At 38.0% G+C, this 21,709-nt stretch overlaps 3 protein-coding genes across 3 annotated transcripts; 2 read left to right on the forward strand and 1 right to left on the reverse strand.

Moving 5' to 3' along the window:
- Positions 1–8,190: 8,190 nt before the first annotated feature.
- Positions 8,191–11,347, forward strand: LOC143548006 (receptor-like protein EIX2). Its single transcript, XM_077039283.1, has 3 exons — positions 8,191–8,505; positions 8,542–10,314; positions 10,375–11,347. The coding sequence occupies exons 1-3, from the start codon at positions 8,216–8,218 to the stop codon at positions 11,345–11,347; spliced, it is 3,036 nt and encodes a 1,011-aa protein (XP_076895398.1). The 5' UTR covers positions 8,191–8,215.
- Positions 11,348–12,552: 1,205 nt separating this feature from the next.
- LOC143548007 (receptor-like protein EIX2) lies at positions 12,553–15,669 on the reverse strand. Its single transcript, XM_077039284.1, has one exon. The coding sequence runs from the start codon at positions 15,667–15,669 to the stop codon at positions 12,553–12,555; it is 3,117 nt and encodes a 1,038-aa protein (XP_076895399.1).
- A 2,671-nt stretch (positions 15,670–18,340) lies between these two features.
- Positions 18,341–21,320, forward strand: LOC143548008 (uncharacterized). Its single transcript, XM_077039285.1, has 4 exons — positions 18,341–18,626; positions 18,730–19,116; positions 20,337–20,401; positions 21,215–21,320. Exons 1-4 carry the CDS (start codon positions 18,375–18,377, stop codon positions 21,318–21,320), a joined length of 810 nt encoding a protein of 269 aa, XP_076895400.1. The 5' UTR covers positions 18,341–18,374.
- The last annotated feature ends 389 nt before the right edge of the window (positions 21,321–21,709 follow it).

The raw sequence follows: 21,709 nt of genomic DNA on the forward strand, positions 1-21,709 counted from the left end.
GCACTCAGGAATGACACCTGAAAAACTATTATTCCCCAAGCTAAGAGACAGTGTGCTTTTCACGCCACCAGAACACAACAAATTACGTAATGTTCCTACAAAGAAATTATTTGATAGATCCAAAGAATTGGAAACTCACCATTGGAGAGATGAGTTAGTTCTCCACCAAACTCATTAAAACTTAAGTCGAGCAAACTCAGTGTTGAAGGGATACTCAACAACGTTCCTTGTATACGATTTTGTGACATATCTAAACACCCTAGGTTGTTGAATGAACTCCAAAATGAGTACTGAGGCATGTATTCTGAAATGCCTGTATTGCTTATGTCCAGTTGTTTTAAATCCTTCTGTGATTGAATCCACAATGGGAATTGGGGTCCTAAACCCCACGAGTTCAAAAACAGCTCGTATAGCTGGAAAGGGGGAATCCAGTTTGAAAGCCGAGGTCTTAGGATCAACTTGTTGCCTTTTCCATTTAAATATTTCAAGCTCACTTGTTTGTCAAAATGAGCTTCTGTCACAACACCTTTCAGCAAGTTGTAAGAAATATCTAAATGAATCAACTTGGAAAGTTGACCGAGGCTATCAGGAATGCTTCCATTCAGTCGGTTATATGAAAGATCTAAATACTCCAACGACAATAATTTTCCAATCAAGAATGGAATATGACCAACGATTAGATTCCAAGAAAGTGATAATACCCTCATAGAGGTCAAGTGTCCAATGGAGTCTGGAATGATACCAACAATATGGTTATAATCAAGTACTAGATATTGCAGATGTATCAGTTTTCCAAGTTGATCTGGTATATGACCAGAAAGCCCCGTGGAATAACAATGTTTCCAAGGTGGGTGATTTGCACTCCATAAAACTTTGAAGAATGTTTGTTACGGTATTTTGAAGAGTTTCCATACCTGACATATCAAGATCTCTCAAACTACATAGGTCACCTAATGATTTAGGTATTGCCTTTGTAAGTTGATTTCCTGATGCATAAAGGCTAAGAAGAGAGGTCAAGTTGTGAAGGGCATCAAGAACCGGACTTGATATGTCACAAAAACTTATATCCAACAAAATGAGATTACTACCGACACTACTAGACAACCCTTTTAGTACTAAGGAAGAATTCATGAAATCATTGCCAGAAACATAAAGCAATTTGAGAGCAGTCAAATTGTGGAACATACCTGTATTACTAGGAATAGGACCGTGAAAATTACACTCACGTAAATTCAAAAAAACCAGGTTAGTGATACTGAATATCTATTGTGGCACAGGACTACTAAAATTGTTAAATGAGAGATCAAGCAAGGTAAGGGACGTTAGATTATGAACAGGAACATGTGGGTCTATATGCGAAAGTTCACACCTAGATAGATGCAGTTCGACTAAAGAAGAAAGGGTGTTGATCACCTGAAACCAATTGCCTGTTTTACTTAGGTTCACGCCATTCATATCCAAGTGAGTCAACAAATGGAGACTTGACAACCACTGCATGTTCGGCACGCTAGTTAAGTCATAAGATCCATAAGTATCTTCAACATCATAAAGGTTACCAAGAGAAAGGACGTGCAATTTTGAAAGATCACCCAACTGAGAAGGGATCACTCCACCAAATGCGGAATTTGAGAGGTTAAGATACCTTAAGTTTCCAAGAGAAGATATAAAGCTTGGAACTTGCGCCCCTCCAAAATCATTGCAACTCAAGTCAAGATGCCTGAGTTGCTTTAAATGCAACAAGGATGGATTTAAATCTCCTCTCAGCCTATGAAGCTTAAAGGCTTCTTCATATTGTTTGTATAAGGTAAAACGTCCCTGATAATCACAATGACCATCAAGTCCTGGGAGATGAATCCCATGAACATGACCAGTAGAATTATCACAAGAAATCCCAGCCCATGTGCAGCAATCACTCTCACCAATCCAAGAACCAAGTCGATCTGCTTCATCTATGATTCCATGCTTGAACTCAAGAAGTGCTCGCCTCTCAACATCTATGCATAACCGGCCATCAAAGGTTAGATTAGATAAGCAAAAGTGAAACGAGGTCACAACGATAAGTAGCTGGCAGAATGGAGAAAATGCATGACTCATGTTGGTGGTAAATTAAAGTTTTATATAATTTACTATAAAACGATTACAATAAAGTGGCAGGCAAACGGGCAACAAGCTGCGCCGCAACCCCCTTTTGAACAGCAAAGCCAATCCTGCTAAAAACGAAGCTTTGGAACCTAGAAGCTGAAGAGGTTCCGTGTACGACGCGCTGAACCCTACTCAAAAATTTCACAGCCTCTGGAGCCAGAAAACCAAATGTATCAAAGGCAAATGGTAGAAAGACATGTTGATTATCTAAACAAGCTTTCTCGTGTTTAACAACTTTGCCCGATTCAGCCTTCAACGCAGCCTGACCCACAACAAACCCACGGTCCCTGAGCCCAACAAGAGGAGACACTCCTGTAAGATCCACACAGGCGTGTTTCCCCCCTGCCCACCCGAACACAAGAATATCAGCTGGTCGTAAAGTAGACCTCCTTTCAATAGGATCCGTGAGAAAGTTAACAGGGGCCTCCTTTTTAGCAGAAATCCCTGCCCGTTTAAGAACATCACACAGAACATCCCTAACCAGATCATGTCTGTATTTAAAGCCAGGCAATTCTTTGCAATGCACCGCATGGTCACCAAAAGAATCCAAACAGACCTTGCGACAAATTGGGCAAGGCTCATCCGTCGGGAACATAGGGATCATTAACCGGTACTTAAGGATAGCCCGATACTCCAAACCCGACATACGTTGGCCTAATCCTTCAATGGGGATAGCCGTTAGAAAATCCTGAGCCCGAGGAGCCCGAAGGCATTCAAACACCGCCTTTTGGCGAGGGGATAAATCAAACTTCACTTCTAAACTCTTAACGATTCCACTAAATAAGGCACTCGCCACAACATGTTGGGCTTTAGGGGGGGCGGTGTCCTTATTAGAGAACCCGCTAAGATCAAAATCTGGAAGTGAAGTACGTAAACGATCCATCGCACACCCATAATCAGAGTCCAACCCATAAATATCACAACCCCGAAGAATATGGTCTTGCAAACACCACGACTGTGCTCTCGAAGCCACAAAAGCATATGTAGATACATCCTCGGCCGAACAGAGACCCAACCCCCCATAACGGATCGGAAGTGACGCCAACCTCCATTGGAGATCCCCAAAGAACGGACCTCCACAAACCACGATGTCCTCAATCGCCCTTCGAAGACCATTGTCAAATATAGAAACAGCTTCCCCCACATACATAGGTTGGCATGTTCTCAAACCGAACAAAAGCTTGGCGACTCCCATACATGAGCGAAGCAAAAGAAGCTCGCATTGAGGATCCCGAAGTCCTGGGAGACAGCTCATCAGTTCCACAGCGCTAGATGCCCTTTTCATAGCCAAACTGCTGATAAACCCCGCATCCTGGCTTACAGCACCACCAAGGAGTTTCACGCCAAGCACCGGCCTTCCAATCCCGCAAGGGAACAACCCCTCCTGTGCCTTCACCCGATTGCATGTTGGCCAAAATAACTCTGTTTTCTTAACGTTTAATTCAAGACCCAGACGAGGCCCCTCAGACCTGATAATATCTAACGCTTTGGCTACCTCTCTAGTATCCCCGATAATCGTGTCATCATCCAAGTACCAAGCATGAAAGAGAAGCTTGCACCGATCTCTGATTTGGTGAACAAGTGGGTGCAAAGCTAAGGCAAAAAGGAGAGGCCCAAGAGGGTCCCCCTGTTGAACCCCAGTGGTGGATTTAATGAAAGTATCATCCACATATTACCTAGCCGACTGCCCATATAAAAAATCCACCCAAAGAGAAATGGAAGGACATCGACTCCGAACCTCATGTAGAAGGGTCGTCCTATCTACTAAGTTGAAGGCATTGGAAAATCAACAGTAAGCATAGCCAATGACCCATCCGAATGAAACTGATTTAGAAACCTGTTCGCGCTATGAAGCACGGCCTCTGCCCCACTGGGGACTCCCACCCCAAATTGAAAGTCACCGAGGTATTTAACCATCTCCTTCCCGACACCCCTCATAGCCACCTTAGAGACCAACCGCCTCCAAATGGCCCCAACGGCAATAGGTCTAATCCCATTGTCCGGTTTAAGCAACGGCGTAAGTGGGGCAGACGCAACAAACTCTGCCAACACCTTAGGACACCTTCCCCCCAAAAATAAATTAACCACCGCAGAGATAGCCTTGAGTAAACCATCCGCAATCGGAGACCCCTCTCCGCACAACGCATCTAAAATGTGTTGGGCTCGCAAACCGTCCCGCCCACACGAAGTCCCTTTAGGGAAAGACTTAATGCACCCAAGCACACTATCAACGTCCACGACAAGGGGAGACTCAGAAAGCAAGGAAGCAGGCATAATCGGAGGTGCCATGATGGGATGCTTAGACAACAAAGCGTTCAAAGTATCCTTACCGAAAGGTGCAACCCCTGAAGAGCATAATACCTTGACCGCAGCAGTGAAATGCCCGTCCGCAACTTTTCGCAAACATTGTTTAACATTGGCGCCCAACCCGCCGTTGTCAGACTCGGGTACAAACGCATCACCACCCGGGGCATCTCCTAGGGGTTGGTTAAAAAGCGATATAAGGAGCTCAAAGAAACCGTCACGGTCACCGCAAGCGGATAGCGACCATTGAATAATTCGGCATTGCTCAGACTTTCTATTGCCAGACCTGCGTTGCTGACGATTAGAAGGTCTGAAAACTCGTAAGGTGCAACGTGGTAACAACAACAGTTTCACCCATGCCTCAACAGACTCTGGCATAGCCACCACCTTACCCAGAGCACCCACTAAGGCTTGGGAAAAAGCCATACGACAACTATGAGGAATGTTTTTAACAGTCGTAATAGGAAGAGTGAAGACACGCTCAAGGAGAGCTACATCCACCTCCACCCTTCCCACCGCGACAACTTCCCTCCCAACATGTGGCTTCGCAATCCCCACTATATATTCCTCCACATCTCCCGTGACACACTTGTACCAGACCGACCCGTCATCATGATGGCACCCCCGACGGAGAGCATGTGACTCCATACACGCTCCACACATCCACCTACGCGAGACCTTTAAAGCCTCACCAACCGAAATAAACAAATCCAAATTTGTCGAGATCGCCTCCCGTAAGGTCTCTTTCTTGTCATTCGATGACAAATGAAGCCGCTTAATATGTGTGGCCAATCGAACCCCCTTGGACCCCGGTAATCCATCCGGGCAACAGTGGAAGCCTCTAAACGGACACGGCCAAACAACCTCCTCAATAGCCCCGGTCATACCACTCCCGACCCACAAAACACCCCGGTAGCCAAGTACCACACCAAGAAAAATAATAATAAAACAAAACTCGAGTTGAGTTTGAAGAATGAACACCCGAACCAAAGAGGAATGAGGAGAGCAACCACCCGTTGCCCTCCCCTCCTCAAAACACCAAAAACAAAGATTATTTCATTGAGGCGTTTTGTCAAACACCTGGCGGGCAAACTATTTTCTTCAAAATTTTAGTTGATGATGATTCCTTTTTAAATGTACAAAGTGAAAATAGGATTTGGGTTATTACGGATGAATGGGGGATTTGCAGTTGGATTGTTTAAATCGGTGCACCTGATTTGAATCAAAGCAAATGAAGACAAAGGCTTCGATTAAGGCTACGTAATATATAAAATTATAATAAGCAATATATAAAATATCTTATTTAGTAATCTTTATAAGTAATATATAAAATTATAATAAGCAAGGTAGTGATTACATCGAAACACGAGGCAAGTGGACAACAAGCTAAACAGCAATCATTTGATTTATAGTGTAAAATGGGATGTTGTGAGATTACGAGTCTAAGGCGTCATTACTTTTTCTTCACTGCCTGATTCAAAATCTGTAAATCAACTAACAAATGTGTCTGGTCCAAATATGTCCTATTCCTGTTTGAGACCACAAGTTCAAGATGAGCTTACGTGGCAAATCAACTACCAAACTTTATGAAAAGTCAATGGTGAATTAGTTATCCAACCAAAATGATTGTCATTTAAAATACCAAGTAAACTAAAGTGTACTCCTTATCTTGCACATTACGTTGAAAATTTGTTTTGTGGTCATCATTGCATGGACATACTAACCAGATGACTTAATGCAAGCCGGCCCGGCCTGCGGGCCAGCCAAATAAGATAGTGACTTTGGGCCTCTAATATTTGTCTCTAATTTTATATGGGTCATGTATTATAGGTTTTAAAAGTGGGTTTTTTTATAAAGAACCAATTGATGAGCCCATGTGATTTTGGTTCTATTTTTTGCAACTTAGACTTTCTATTCTTAGAAAATTTTAGATTATTTATAGTCAGATTTTTTTATAATGTTAAATAGAATTCAAAAGTTGGAATCAATTCATTCTAAAAGGTTAAAAAAACAAAAAATTTTATCTCTGCAAACTATAAACTTATTAATTTATTATTGTTGGTCCCAAGCCTGAGAAAAGAAGGAGGGTTTATATCAAATATATTTTTTTAAAAAGGCCTCTATATTTTAATTCACTTTAGGCCTCTACTAACATTGAGACGTCCCTATGCAAGTATTGTTGGCAGTTCGAACCCTGAGCCCACCCAGGTTTTCGTCTTACCGTATGTTACACCTAGAGTTATGCTCTTGTGGTGGCACAACGACTGTCAAGTGGAAGTCAACTGTATGGTTTCCCATTGAACGTCCAAGCCAAACTCTAAAGCCAGCGTGGGCCCGGTTAAAACAACATAGTCTGTCTGGCCGAAGTTGGGCATCAGGATTCTCCAAATTTAGAGAATGTGATAGCCTAAATAAAGAATGAGACAAAAGAATGATATATGTGTGTAACATATATGCCTAAAGAGACTTTAAAGGAGAATAGGATACACATAAATAAATGAAAGATAAAAATAAGAAAAAAGAAAACATTAATGATGATGTGTGTCAATCAAGCAATCAATGGAAAGTTATCCAAACAAACCATTCAGAAACAGTCCAACACACGTAGCGAACTGCCCCATACCCAGTTTCCAGTCCAAACGGCCAGTCCAGACCTGAAAACACTGGTTTTCGGTGCTAAAAACTTTTGTTTTTGAAAACTAGTCTATTATTGATTTTTTTAATAAATATAAAAACTGTAATTCTATTATAAAAATAAGTGTTTAGTAAATAAAAGAAGTTTCAACTACGTTAAAAGAAGGATTTTTTTTCTTATAAATTAGATTATTCAATTATCTTTCTCTCGATCGGTTCTTTGGGTTTCTTTATTTCCCCTTTAATGGATATATTACTAACATAATAGCGCAAACAAGTAGTAGTCAGTACTCCATACTGTCGGGCAGCGAAGCTTACACTTGTTCACTAATTATGACGGTTCGCCAGGGCCTCTTTCCTCCTCCCTTTTCTGCTCACTCGTAGGGGTCCAGACCCCACAAATGGGGAGGGAGTCGACTGAACATCTCAGCCATTGGCGGGAATTTCGCCCGCATCCAATCCCCAATTCTTGTTCACCCCGGATGATCGTGTTGGGTGAATTGTGAATAGCCGCTTCGTCGCAATACTTACTTATGGGCTAACAGGTCGCACTTTGGCCAAGTATCCTACAAAGAGACTCCCGAGTGCCAGAAGTATTAAAGGAATGGCCATAGGAATGGGCGCATCATGACATCGTAAGATGTCTCGCCTGAATGAATTTGTTGGTCCTAGAAATGCTAGAAAAAGTGAACGATATGTTGGAGAACAAAGCCAAAGTTGATGAAAATACCAACTCTAATATTTATTTTTGATCAGTCACTTTCATAACTTGCAACAAGAGGTTTTCTAAATCAGAATTTTGTCACTGTTTCACAACCATCATTTTTTAATATTAGTATTGTTTTCTTTGTGCTTGTTTTAATTAGCGAGAATAATGCTTGTCATTTTATATACCTGTTACAAAATTTATAAACAGATATTTTAAAGGATGATAACTTTGAATGAATGATTAATTAATTGACCTTGACTTTTAATTTAAGTTGGTTGTTACTTTTGAATGGATGATTAGTCGACCTTGAAAAATGAAAAGGACATACTTGGACATATGTCCCATGAAGATACTAATTTCACTATATTCCATTATTTTAATCTATTAATAGGGTGATTGCTATTCACTGCATAATCAACCACCAACATGAGTCCTGCATTTTCTCCCTTGTGTTTGCTTGTTGTTGTGACCTTGTTTCACTTTTGCTTCTCTAACCAAAACCTTCATGGTCGGTTATGCATAGATGATGAGAGACAAGCACTGCTTGAATTCAAAGATGGAATCATAGATGAAGCAGATCGACTTGCTTCTTGGGTTGGTGACGAGAGTGACTGTTGCACATGGGCTGGGATTGCTTGTGATAATTCTACCGGCCATGTTCATCGGATTCAACTTCGTGGACTTGATGGTCACTGTGATAGTCAAGGTTTTACCACGTACCAAGCATATGAGGAAGCCTCTAAGCTTCATAGGCTGAGAGGGGATTTAAATCCATCCTTGTTGCATCTAAAGCAACTCAGGCATCTTGACTTGAGTTGCAATGATTTTGGAGGGATGCAAGTTCCAAGCTTTATATCTTCTCTAGGAAACTTAAGGTATCTTAACCTCTCAAATTCTGGATTTGGTGGAGTGATCCCTTCTCAGTTGGGCAATCTTTCAAAACTGCACGTCCTTTCTCTTGGAAACCTTTATGATGTTGAAGATACTTATGGATCTTATGACTTAACTAGCGTGCCGAACATGCAATGGTTGTCAAGTCTCCATTTGTTGACTCACTTGGATATGAATGGCGTGAACCTAAGTAAAGCAGGCAATTGGTTTCAGGTGATCAACACCCTTCCTTCTTTAGTCGAACTTCATCTGTCTATATGTAAACTCTCGTATATAGATCCCTATGCTCATGTTCATAATCTAACATCCCTTACCTTGCTTGATCTCTCATTTAACACTTTTAGTAGTTCTGTGCCATGGTGGATATTCAGTATTACTAACCTGGCTTCTTTGGATTTAAGTGGGTGTAAATTTCATGGCCATGTTCCTAGTAGTACTAGTCTCTTCCGTAATTTGACTGCTCTCAAGTTGCTTGATGTTAGTGACAACAATTTCATGAATTCTTCCTCGGTATTAAAAGAGTTGTCTAGCAGTATAGGTGGTAATCTCGTTTCATTGGATATTAGTTCTTGTGATATCTCGAGTCCGGTGCTTGATTCCCTTCACAACTTCACCTCTCTTCATAGCCTTGACCTTTCAAAAAATCAACTTACGAAAACAATACCTAAATCATTGGGTAACCTCTGTAATTTGAGAGAGCTTGATATGTCATATATAGAATCTCTTCAAAATACCTTAACATACACTCTACAAAGTTTTTTTGAGTGCAAATCACCTGCGCTGGTGTCATTGCGCTTAGAGGCCACTGGACTTACTGGTTCCCTACCAGACCAACTTGTAAAACTGACACGCTTAAAGTACCTACAACTTGATGGTAACTATATTGTTGGTACGATTCCAGATTCCATAGGGCAGATGACTTCTTTAAGGACATTATTGCTTTCCCATAATCAAATTTCTGGTCCTATTCCATTCGTAATTGGAAGACTGTTGTCATTGGTGTCCTTAGATCTTTCAGAAAACCAACTGAACAGCAGTATTCCTGATAGCCTTGGTCAACTGTCCAAGTTGATATTTTTAGATTTTTCTTCCAATTTTCTGGAAGATGTCGTGACCGAAGCTCACTTTGACAAACTAGTGAGCTTGAAATATCTAAATGGAAAAGGCAACAACTTGTCCCTAAGACCTCAACTTTCAAACTGGATTCCTCCTTTCCAGCTATACAACTTGAATTTGAATTCGTGGGGTTTAGGGCCTCAATTCCCACTGTGGATTGATTTGCAAAAGAATCTAACAGAATTGGACATAAGCAACACAGGCATCGAATACATTCCAGAGACATTTTGGAGATCATTCACCAATCTAGAGTGCTTAGATATGTCACAAAATCGTATACAAGGATCGTTGTTGAGCATCCCTTCAACACTTCGTTTGCTCGACTTGAGTTATAATGAGTTTGGTGGAAAACTAACTCATCTCTCCAATGGTGGGTTTCCGATTTCTTTGGATCTATCAAATAATTTCTTTGTAGGATCATTACATAATTTGTTGTGTTCCAATGGTGTGAAAAGGACACAAGCTCTTAGTTTGGGTAATAATAGTTTTTCTGGTGCTATTCCCGAGTGTTGGGAGAAGTGACCGAGATTGAGATTCTTAAACTTGAATAACAACAATTTTTCTGGTGGGATTCCAAGTACTTTGGGTTCTATATCTTGGCTAGGATCATTGAGCATAGGTGGGAACAATCTCTCGGGAAGATTGCCTGCTTCTCTAATGAACTTGACTAGCTTACTGATCCTTCAACTTGGTAGAAATGAACTTGTTGGAAGCATTCCAGCATGGCTTGGAACGAAACTCTCTTTATTGAGACTGCTCAACCTTAGATCCAACAATTTTCATGGAAATATTCCTCACGAGCTTTGTTATCTTACAATGACTCAGATTTTGGACCTTGCTGATAATAATCTTTCAGGAAATATTCCAAGATGCATCAATAACTTTAGTGTCCTTTCAGGGAAAGAAAATATAACAGATGATCAATTTTCCTTCTATGTGGTTTACGGGGAAGCAACTATCGCTAGTGATTTACTGGTGACAAAGGGTCGTGAGGACACATATAGCACTATTCTTCAATTGGTGATGTTGTTCGACCTTTTGAGTAACAATCTTTTTGGGAACATTCCAAGTGAGTTCACGACCCTTGTAATGTTAAAATCATTGAATTTATCAAGAAATCAATTGACCGGAAGGATCCCGGAGAAGATTGGAGACATGAAAAGACTTGATTCCTTTGATTTATCATTGAACAAGCTTTCTGGGGAGCTTCCCGTGTGCCTATCTGACTTGAGTTTCTTGAGCAACTTCAATGTGTCCTACAACAATCTGACTAGAAGAGTTCCGTCAGGTACTCAGCTTCAGGGCTTCAATGAGTCCGGCTTCATTGGTAACAAACTTTGTGGAGCTCCTCTCACTGAGTGTTGTGCAGTCAAGGTACCCAACAAAGAAGATAGAAATGAAGAAGGATCACACGAAGCAGATTGGGGCTTGATTATTAGTACGTTGCTTGGATTGGTTGTCGGTTTTTGGACTGTTGTGGCTCCGTTGATAGTCAGGAGATCATGGAGGACTACATATTTTCGCTTCTGTAGTAAACTGATCAAGGTGTAAATAAAGTTAGCAAGTATTGTTCACTCCGAACCATACATGGGCTGAAAAGGTTTCTTTTTTGTATTCGTCATACTCTGTTTTGGATATATTTAACGAACGGGTTTCTCCTTTTCTGATATCGTAAGCCATATTTTTGGCCTTACATGATGACAAGTTGACAGCTTCCTTTTTTCTTAAAGCATGAGTAGTTGGATTGCAAAAATATAATAAGACGAGCAATTCAACTATAAGTAGTATACAAGATTGTTTCATTTAAGTAAGTTGAGCCATTAGAACACAAAATATCATAAACAAAAATAAAAGAGAACGAGGGAGTAAGAGGAGAGGAGAGCAGAGGAGGCGTGTCATAACTTTACTCTGAATACAATTGCTCTCTTTTCAAAGTAAAATTGAACATATTGCAACCTTACACATTACTTACGAAACATTTTACCCAAGTACTAACGAATAACATCACAGACCGCATACTTCAGTTTTCTCAAGAAACCAAAATGTGCAATTCTCCACCCGGTGCTGACAATCAAAGGAACAACAACCACCCAAATCCAGCAATGAATCCAGACACCGTGTAAATAATCAATCCCTAATTTGTTCCCTGTGATCCATCCATTTCTTCTTTTCCAATGTCAGCATCTCGTACTACAACTACACAGCTTTTAGGCTGTGGATCTCCACAAAGTTTGTTGACAACTACACAGCATCTGGTATTGAATAGTTTCATCACACATTTTAAATAGCATTAAGCTGACAATTTCATAACAAAATTGCGTAATGAATGTCAAACAATTTAAAATATAAATTTACTTTTGTATAACAAATTTATAAATATGATCAGAAAAACTTGGTGTTGATTACAGTTTGATTGGTTTTACAGTATCAGCATTGTAAACATCATTCCTATATGAGAAACCTTCTTTTTTTTCTTTATAAACATTAGTAGTTATATTAATTGCAAAATATTTTAATACTCTCAATTTAGAAGTTTAATTGTTATTAAAGATTGCTTCATTAATATAAATGAGAAAAACGAGAGAGTCCGAGGAGAGGAGGTTTGGGTTAACATCATGACCCGTTTATATGGGTTAGTGTGCCACGAGAAAAATCAGCTCATTAGCCGATTAGGAAGATCAAATGTTGTAACTTTATTTATTACGATTCTAAATGTTCAAAGTAAAACTGAACATACTACAACCACACAACATTCATCATTCATGAAACATGTTACAACAGTATTTACGAATGACATCACAAACTATATACTTTAATTCTCTCATAACACCAAAATATGCAATTCTCCACTTGGTGCTGACTATCAAAGGAACTACCACAGCCCAAAAACCAGCAATGAAACCAGACAACGTGCTAATAATCATTCCCCAGTCTGCTCCGTGTGATCCATCGTCTTCTTCTTCCTCATGGTAAGCATTTGGTACTGCAACTGCACCGCTTTCAGGCAGAGGACCTCCACAAAGTTTGTTGCCAAAGAAGCTGGACTCATCAAAACTCTGAAGTTGTGTGCTTGTTGGTACTCTTCCTGTAAAATTATTGTACGACACATTGAAGGTGCTCAAAAAATTCAAGCTTGACAAGCTCACGGGAAGTTCGCCAGAAAGCTGATTATGTGAAACATCAAATGATACAAGTGATTTCATATATCCAATGTTCTTTGGGATACTCCCTCTTAATTGATTTCTTGATAAGTTTAGAGACTGCAATGTTCGGAGGGTCGTTATCTCGGTTGGGATGCCGCCAGATAAATTGTTACCTGAAAGGTCCACAATAAGCACAAGCCCGAGGATAGTGCTATATATGTCTTCCCGTCCTTTTATCACTAAGGAAGCACTGACAACAACATCTTTCCCTTCGTATGATGCAATGATAAATCTATTATTTGATATCTCTTTTTTCCCAGAGAGGACAGAGAAGTTGTTGAAGCATCTTGGAATATTACCTGATAGATTATTATAAGCAAAGTCCAAGATCTGAATATCAGTAAGATAACAAAGCTCACGAGGTATACTTCTATGAAAATTGTTTGATCTGAGATTGAGAATGCTCAAAGTTGAAAATTCTGTCCCCAACCATGTTGGAATTCTGCCAACAAATTTGTTTCCAGCAAGTTGAAGGATCCATAATTCTGTCAAGTTCTTCAATGAAGCTGGTAATCTTCCACGAAGCTTGTTGTTACACATGTTTAATAATTGCAATGAAGATAAAGATCCCAGAGTTCTTGGAATCCCACCGGACAGATTGTTGTTCTCTAAGTTTAAGAAACTTAAATGGGGATACTTCTCCCAGCACTGGTTAGGAATGGCACCTGATAGATGATTATCTGCAAGATTAAGAACCTTGAGCTTTTTTCCACCATTAGAACATATCAAAGGATGTAACAATCCCACAAATGAGTTATATGATAGATCCAATAACAACATCATTGAGCTATTTGAGAGTTCAGGTAATTGTCCACCAAACTTGTTATAACTCAAGTCGAGTATAGAAAGCTTTTGAGGGATGCCAAGCAACCCTCCTTGAATATGATTTTGTGACATATCTAGCTGTTCTAAATTGGGGAATAATCCCCAAAATGAATGAGGCATAATTGATGAAATTCTTGTTTTTCTTATTTCTAGAAGAATTAAATTGCTCTGTTGTAGCAGCCACAACGGAAATTGAGGCCCTATATCCCAAGAATTTAGAGACAAGCTCTCCAGCCTGAAATGGGGATACCAGTTTGGCAGTCGTGGTCGGAGCACCAAGTTATTACCTGATCCACTTAGGTACTTCAATTTGTTTAGGTTGGAGAAGCGAGCATCTGTCACAACACCGGTCAACAAGTTATAAGAAATATCTAAACTTGTCAAATTTGAAAGTTGACCAAGACTATCAGGAAGGCTACCACTCAGTCGGTTATTTGAAACATGCAACTCCTCCAATGACGATAATCCTCCGACCCAGAATGGTATTTGACCAGAAATAAAATTATCATCAAGATTTATATACTTTATGAAAGATAGTCGTCTTATGGAATCTGGAATTGTGCCAACAATAAAGTTGCTTTCAAGTCGGAGGTACACTATATTTATCAATTGTCCAAGTTGATCTGGAAGATGACTAGAAAGCCTAGAGAACTCGATGGATATTGACTCCAGGCTAGGTGATTTGCACTCGAAAAAACTTTCAAGAAGAAATGCTAAAGAAATATTACCAAAATTGTTACCTGACAAATCAATCTCTCTCAAATTACAAAGATTACCCAATGATGTAGGTATTGTCTTTGTAAGTTGATTATACGATAGGTCAATGCTAAGTAGAGAGGTCAGGTTGTGAAGGGAATCAAGAACCAAACCTAAAAGACCACAATTACTAACACGTAATGAGATGAGATTACTACCAGACAACCCTTTCAATAAAAACGAAGAGTTCAAGAAATGATTCCCAGACATATGAAGCAACTCGATAGAGGTCAAGTTATGGAAGCCTTCATTACTACTAGGAATAAATCCAAGAAAATCACACCAACTTAAATCTAATGAAACTAGACTAGCTATACTGAAAATCCACCTTGGCACTAAACTTTTACTGAAGTCGTTTCCAGAAAGATCAAGCACAGATAGGGATGTGAGATTAAGACTAGCAACATGTGGATGTATATGCATGAGTTGACTATGAGACAAATGGAGTTCAACCAAAGAAGGAAGGGTGTTGATAACCTGAAGCCTATCGAATGCCTTGCTAAGGTCTAGTCCACTCATGTCCAGGTGATGCAAGAAACGAAGACCCGACAACCATTGCATATTCATCACACTAAATGGTTCACATATATATTTATAAGCGCTTCTAAGACTGAGGATGCGCAACTCTGACAGGTTTCCTATCTGGGGTGGGATTGGTCCACCAAATCCAGAATATGAGAGGTTAAGATATTTCAAGTTTCTAAGGGAACCCATGTATCTGGGAATTTGTTTTCCTCCAAAATCATTGTAGCTCAAGTCCAAATGATTTAGCTGCTTCAGTTTTAATAAGGATGGGCTTAAATCTCCTCTTAGTTTTTTCTTCTGGCATTCTTCAAATGCTTTCAGCGTGTTCGGATAATCAAAAAGACAATTAGTTGTAAGCTGAATCTTGTGAACGTGACCTGTTACGTTATCACAAACAATTCCAGCCCATTTGCAACAATCACTATTCTCCTCTCGAACCCAAGATGCAAGTCGGCCCGCATCTATAAGTCCATGCTTGAACTGGAGAAGAGCTTGTCTTTCATCATCCTTGCATAGCAAAGCATTGGAATTTGTATCAGATAAATACGAATGAAACAAGGCCATAAAAAGAAGTAGACAAAAGTAGGAACTCATATTGGTTGAGGATGCAGTCGTCTTTGAATTTGATGAATTATCTTTGTGCTTTAATTTGATTCCTAAACTCGGGTTCTGAAATCATAGAAAGAGCTAGTAATAAATGGACGATATCTCAATTTGCACAAGTTGATACATGCCAAGTCAATGCAATTTTATGTGATTACCATCCTTTTCCTAGTTTGATATTTTTTTAGAGATAGCAACATTTATTATTTATCTTTAGCAGAACAAACAATCAAAAGTCATATTTATAATGCTCTATGTTGATTTTTTCAAAATAATTATATTATTATGCTAGTTATATATGGTTTGCATTTGCAATGATATATAATTCATAAAAAAAATGTGTCAACTGAAAAACCAACAAGATCACTCTATTTTAACCTGTTTAATATTGCACATTATCCCTAAATTCATTTCTATCGATTCATCTACATTGCGAAATTAGGCTTTTTTACAACTAAAAATGACATAACCATACATATCCAATCCCAGTATTCAAAGTTTTTGCAATATGTGTCTAATAAAACCACGCCCAAAGGCTTCACCAACCCTAACAAGGTAAAATACGCCAACTACATGTCGATGTAGAAAAATTTATAGTTGTCGAGGACGAAGCCAAAGATGTTATTGTATACATGTTTATGCGAATATGTGTGTTGGAGATTTAGAGGACATGAGAAAAGATTGAAAGAAAAATCTTAAAACTTTTTTGGAGATTTAGAGGACGTGTTTTAATTTTTTTTTAACTATTTATTAATAGGGTTATTTGTAACAAACAAGTTCTTATTATTATTTTTTTTTTCAAAGTAAATCACTTTTATTATGTTGAATATAAAATTAAATGATACACACAAATTGAATGCCATGTCAAGTCAAAGTACTTGTGCAAACATTTTTTTTTTTTTGGTATAAATATTATGGTCAATGTTGTCTTTTTTAAAATATGATATTAAATACGACATCAATACAATGGGGGAAAAAGAGAGATGATGAGTTGAGAAAAAATAAAGATATCAAAATGTCAACTATATCTGTTATGAGGATGGATTGGCAATATTAAAGAAGATTACTCTTTTCTCATAACAATTTAGTAGTAATGCAAATCACGCTTGTTAGCAATTTTTTTTCTTAAATGTAATCATGAGGTGGATGTGGTTTTGGAATTAGAGGGTTTGTTCGTAATTAAGTCACTAATCCTTTTAATCAGGGCCGTCTTCAAGAATTATTAATTTTTTTACGCTGAATGCGAAAAAAATTAGGCCTCAAGTAAAAAGGGTTATTTGTTGTGTTTAAAGAATTTAATTTTTAAATGCGCTTACTTGATTATGATTTGAATTGTGTAAAAAACATTTTGTATAAAAAAATTATGCCTCAAGTAAAAGGGGGTTTTTGTTGTGTTTAAACAATTCAGTTTTTAAATGGGCTTACTTGATTATGATTTGGAATCTACCAAACATTTTGTATAAAACTAGATGAACACCCGGCGCATAGCGCCAGGCTGATATTATTGCCAATCATATAGCATATTAACCCATGCGACACGACTGCGAGTCGAGGTGAATTAGGTCGGTGCTAGATTATGGCATCGAAAATAAACCAAAAAAAATAGTTTGTTAACGTCAAAATACAACAAATTAACATAACAAAATTGCTTGTTATGGTGGTGAAATGATGCGAATTTTGCTGGTATCAGGTTACAACACCGAATGTAAAGAAAAAAATAACTTTATCCACACTCAGATATAACAAATTAATAAATTCAAAAAAAAAAAGAAAACCAAGATAAACAAAAAAAGAAAACGCAAGTTGTTGTTGCTATTGCTACTGCGAGTTGGTGCGAATTCAGATGGTAACGTTAATAACAGAAATACGCGCTTTGCAGTGGGGAGACAACACATATTCGGTAAGTATCTACAATGTCAGAACTAAATCATAATCATAGAATCCGGTCATTATCAACGGTACCGACTTTAAATCGTAGGCTGCAATGAATTTCACATTAAAGAAAAGAAAAAAGAAAAAAATGAAGTGGCCAAATGAGGTTGGTGCCACGTGGACCAACCAAGATCCAGCGACACCAAACCTTCTAATTGTTATATATAATAATAGGCTTAATTAAGCATGTATCAAGTGAGACTAAAACCAACAACTTAACCTTTTGGTTGAAAATCACACACCTTTACCACTAATCCAAGTTAGTGGTTATGTAATTGAGTTTAAACATTAAATACACATATTGTTTTCATAAAAATATATATAATAATTTTTTTTTAAAAATCAGGCATAGCAGGGTGTCGGATTGGGTAGAGGTGTCGACCACCCTACTATCCTTGAAAGTCGACCCTACCTTTGTTTTGGGTTGGGTAGAGGGTTCGTGTCATTTAGTTCACGAACTCCATATTTAGACACAGAAGTTGCTTGTCCATTGAGGCATTGAGTTTCATCGCATCCGACAAAGTTTGTTACAATTAGTTATGTCTTGAATGGCTTGTATTTCCTCTTTTCTTTTCTTTACTTTCTTTATCAATTAACTTTATTCATTTTCTTCGAACTTTTTTGTTCTTTTCATCATCAATCATCATGATCATACTCTACACATCAAACATGATCACATAACAATCCATCAATCCCTCCGGCCAAATCAACCGGAAAACACCATCGACGCCATCATGAAAGCAATAGAACATGAAATATCGGGTGATCAACACCCCAAGGCTCGAATTCTTCTTGGCCTATGGTCTTTCTCCCTTTTTACTCTTTTCGTCATTTATCTTGGATCAAACAAGGACGGATCCTTGTCGATAGCAAACATGACCAATAAATTTTACCGTTCCAATCCCCTAATATTACCATCAGAATCAGGATCAGAATCGGAATCAGAATCACAATCCGAATCAGAATCACAATCATCACCATCTACGGTGAGCTTCCTCTTGATCTATCCTCAAGCCCTATACATGACTTCATAGATACCTTGTGATCGTTAGCAGCTTAACCGTGTATGTTCATGTCAACATTTTGTAGCCGGGCATGCACGAAAATACATGTAGAGATGAGTTAGGAGAGGCATTGGCAGGAGCTTCAACTGAAACCAATACCGTGATCATAGCCGTTGCTAATAAAGCCTACACCGAAGGCGATAAACCCATGCTTGACATAAACCTAGACGCCTTTTGGCTAGGTGAAGATACTCACTCGCTAAAGGAACATCTTCTGATCGTTGTGGTTGATCAAACCGCATATGACAAATGCATGTTTCTAAAATTACACTGCTACAAGCTGGAAACAGAGGGTGTCGAGTTTGATGGTGGTGAGAAGATGTTCATGTCCGATGATTTCATAAAGATGATGTGGAGAAGAACACTTTTCCTTGGAGATGTTCTTAAACATGGTTATAACTTTATTTTCACAGTAAGCTACTCAATTCAAGTTTTTTATTTTATAAAAAGCATAACATATTTCACCTTTCTAATTGTTTAAAACTATATTCTCGTATTATCATTTTTTAACGTATGATCCTTCATATCAATCAATATTGTTTATTTTGTTCATTAAATTCGCACAACTTTCTTATTTTAGTTTGTCTCGTTTAAGGTACTACACGAGCTCAAGCCAAGATTATGCTTGTTTAAGTTTTTTCTCAAAATTATAAAAGTAATTAAAAATGTATATAAATATATATAAAATAATAAACGAGCCAAGCCTAAGCTCTTGCAGGTCAAAACGAACCGAGCTCGAGCCGAATCGAGCTCTGGCTCGGCTTGTTTACACCCCTACTCTGGAGTTTGTGAGATGTTTATTACGAATCTCTTTTGAGACTAATGAACCAGAAATTTTTCTAAAGTGGCCAAAATCTGTTGTCTTTGTAGCTGGTCAAAATGTAGACAAAACAAGCAACTAATTTTAAAGTTTACGTGATTAATTCCAATTAGGTACACTCTTTGTTTGTTTGAGTCACATAAAAATTGATTGTTGAATTTTAAACGTGTACACTGTACAGGGCTAAAATAAGCATATCATTGTTCTGAAAACTTTTTATTGTTGAATTTTTATTAAATTCTTCGCTACTCAAATAAAATTTAGTTTTGACTTTTCTGACATAATGAAATCCTCTAAATTTACTATTAATCTTGAGACTATTGTAGTCTAATCTTTATCCTTAGAAGGTTCAAAACAGCATTTAATTTAACTGGCTTCTGTTAATTAACACAAAATCTATTATAAATTTATAATTATATTGAGTTGATTCTTGATCGTTCAAATCATGGCAAAGCAGAAATTAAAGCATAAATCTGTCAACTGCAAAATAAGAGAAGTGTTTAAATGGCACCTCTAAAACAAATGTTAGCTTCATGATTAATTTCCCTCAAGTTGAATAAAGGCTGTAAAACAATTGTTGACTGGTTTACTATAAGATTGCTTACTAGAGACAGAGAGACAATGTCGTTTGATAATCTACAAACAGTTGTTTCTTAAACTCACCTAATTTGGATTACATTTAAGTTGTTTCTTAAATGGTTTTCTTCAGTCACAACCGATAGCACATCATCCACTTTGATTGGTAATTCTGCTACAAGAAGTTATTATATGACACCCTTTGTTAATTGCTTGATTCATAATGACAACTTTAGGACACTGGTTGTATGATGCTGAACAGTTATGAGACGCTGCGAGACCTTATCTATTGCGAATTCGTGTCAGTTTGTTTATAGCATCGGTATTTGAAACAGTAGGCCCTCAATGAATACATTGTCATTTGAGATATATCTTGCATTACACGATTCTTTAGTACTGTCTACTATCTTGCAGGGTGTTAAGTTTTAATTATTCTGCCTTTGGGGGTTGTATGTAGTTGCATTATTTATTAATGTGAGGTTTGATTGTTATTAATTAAGGTGTAGGGGTTAGGTTGAAACTTGTACGGCTATACATACGGTGTTAGATTTATAGCCCAACACGCTAAAACCTACATCATACAGGGGAAAAGTTAGGGTTTGAAGTAAAATCAATCTTGAAGAGTTGAAAATGGCATCAGTAGCGAAAAATTCAGGGTACAAGTTCCTTTTGTTCGTTTGATATTATGCGTTGCTCGATTAGATCTAATCTCTCTATGTTTATTTCATTTGTTTCTCGCCCGATTAGGTATTTGCTGACTTGGTTTATACTTGTATGAGTTCTCATTGATTAGATCTATCCATCAATAATGTGGATCGCATTTGTTATGTCTTTGAAATCCTTGATATGTTTATTACGAATCTTTGAGATAGAAATTCATTTCTAAAGTGGCCGAGATCTCAGTTTTTGTATTCGGTCGAAACGTAAACAAGAAATGGAAATGATTTTAAAAAAAATTCGTATAAAATCGATTATAATACTGATCCGGTACACTCTTTCTTGTTGGAATCATAAAATGTTATCTACTACTTTTGTTTAGAAATAGTTTTCTAAAAGCGTTTCACAACAGGGAAAAGTTTTGGACTTTTAAAATGCACATCTTTATAATATGCAGGCTTGCAGGGGACCGAAGTGCAGAAAATACTGAGTTTGTCATTTGGCGTCACATAAGCACAACCCCACTCTCACCTGTAATTGCTCATGAAACCGCGTATGTTTAACTTGCATTTTATTTATCTATCTTAAGCTTTCTTTAGACAGTATATGGCGTCCATTGCATGTGCAGTATTATTTCTTTGTGTTTCTTCTTATATTGTTATTGGTTCTCCAATCAGTTATCTGTGTCTGATGGCCAAATTATCATTTTTGCAGTTACTACAGTGATTCAGAATACTTTCTTTCTCAGTTGCCTGAGGATGAACGAGAAAGAGCGAAAGAAAGCCTATGGCTTTATTTGAGGCCTGCAGAATTTTACAAACTTATTCAAGACCGGGCTTCTAGAAATGTAATTACTTATTTGTTGTTCTTCATTTTGCTGATACATATGTAGAGTGTTATTAACAGCTTGTATGATCTTTGTGCAGCCATCATATCTAACAAGATGTTTGCG

This window comes from Bidens hawaiensis, unplaced genomic scaffold (assembly GCF_021521415.1).
Source record: "Bidens hawaiensis isolate Kalapana, Puna unplaced genomic scaffold, B.hawaiensis_p1.1 tig00014899_1, whole genome shotgun sequence".
NCBI classification, from domain to species: Eukaryota; Viridiplantae; Streptophyta; class Magnoliopsida; order Asterales; family Asteraceae; genus Bidens; species Bidens hawaiensis.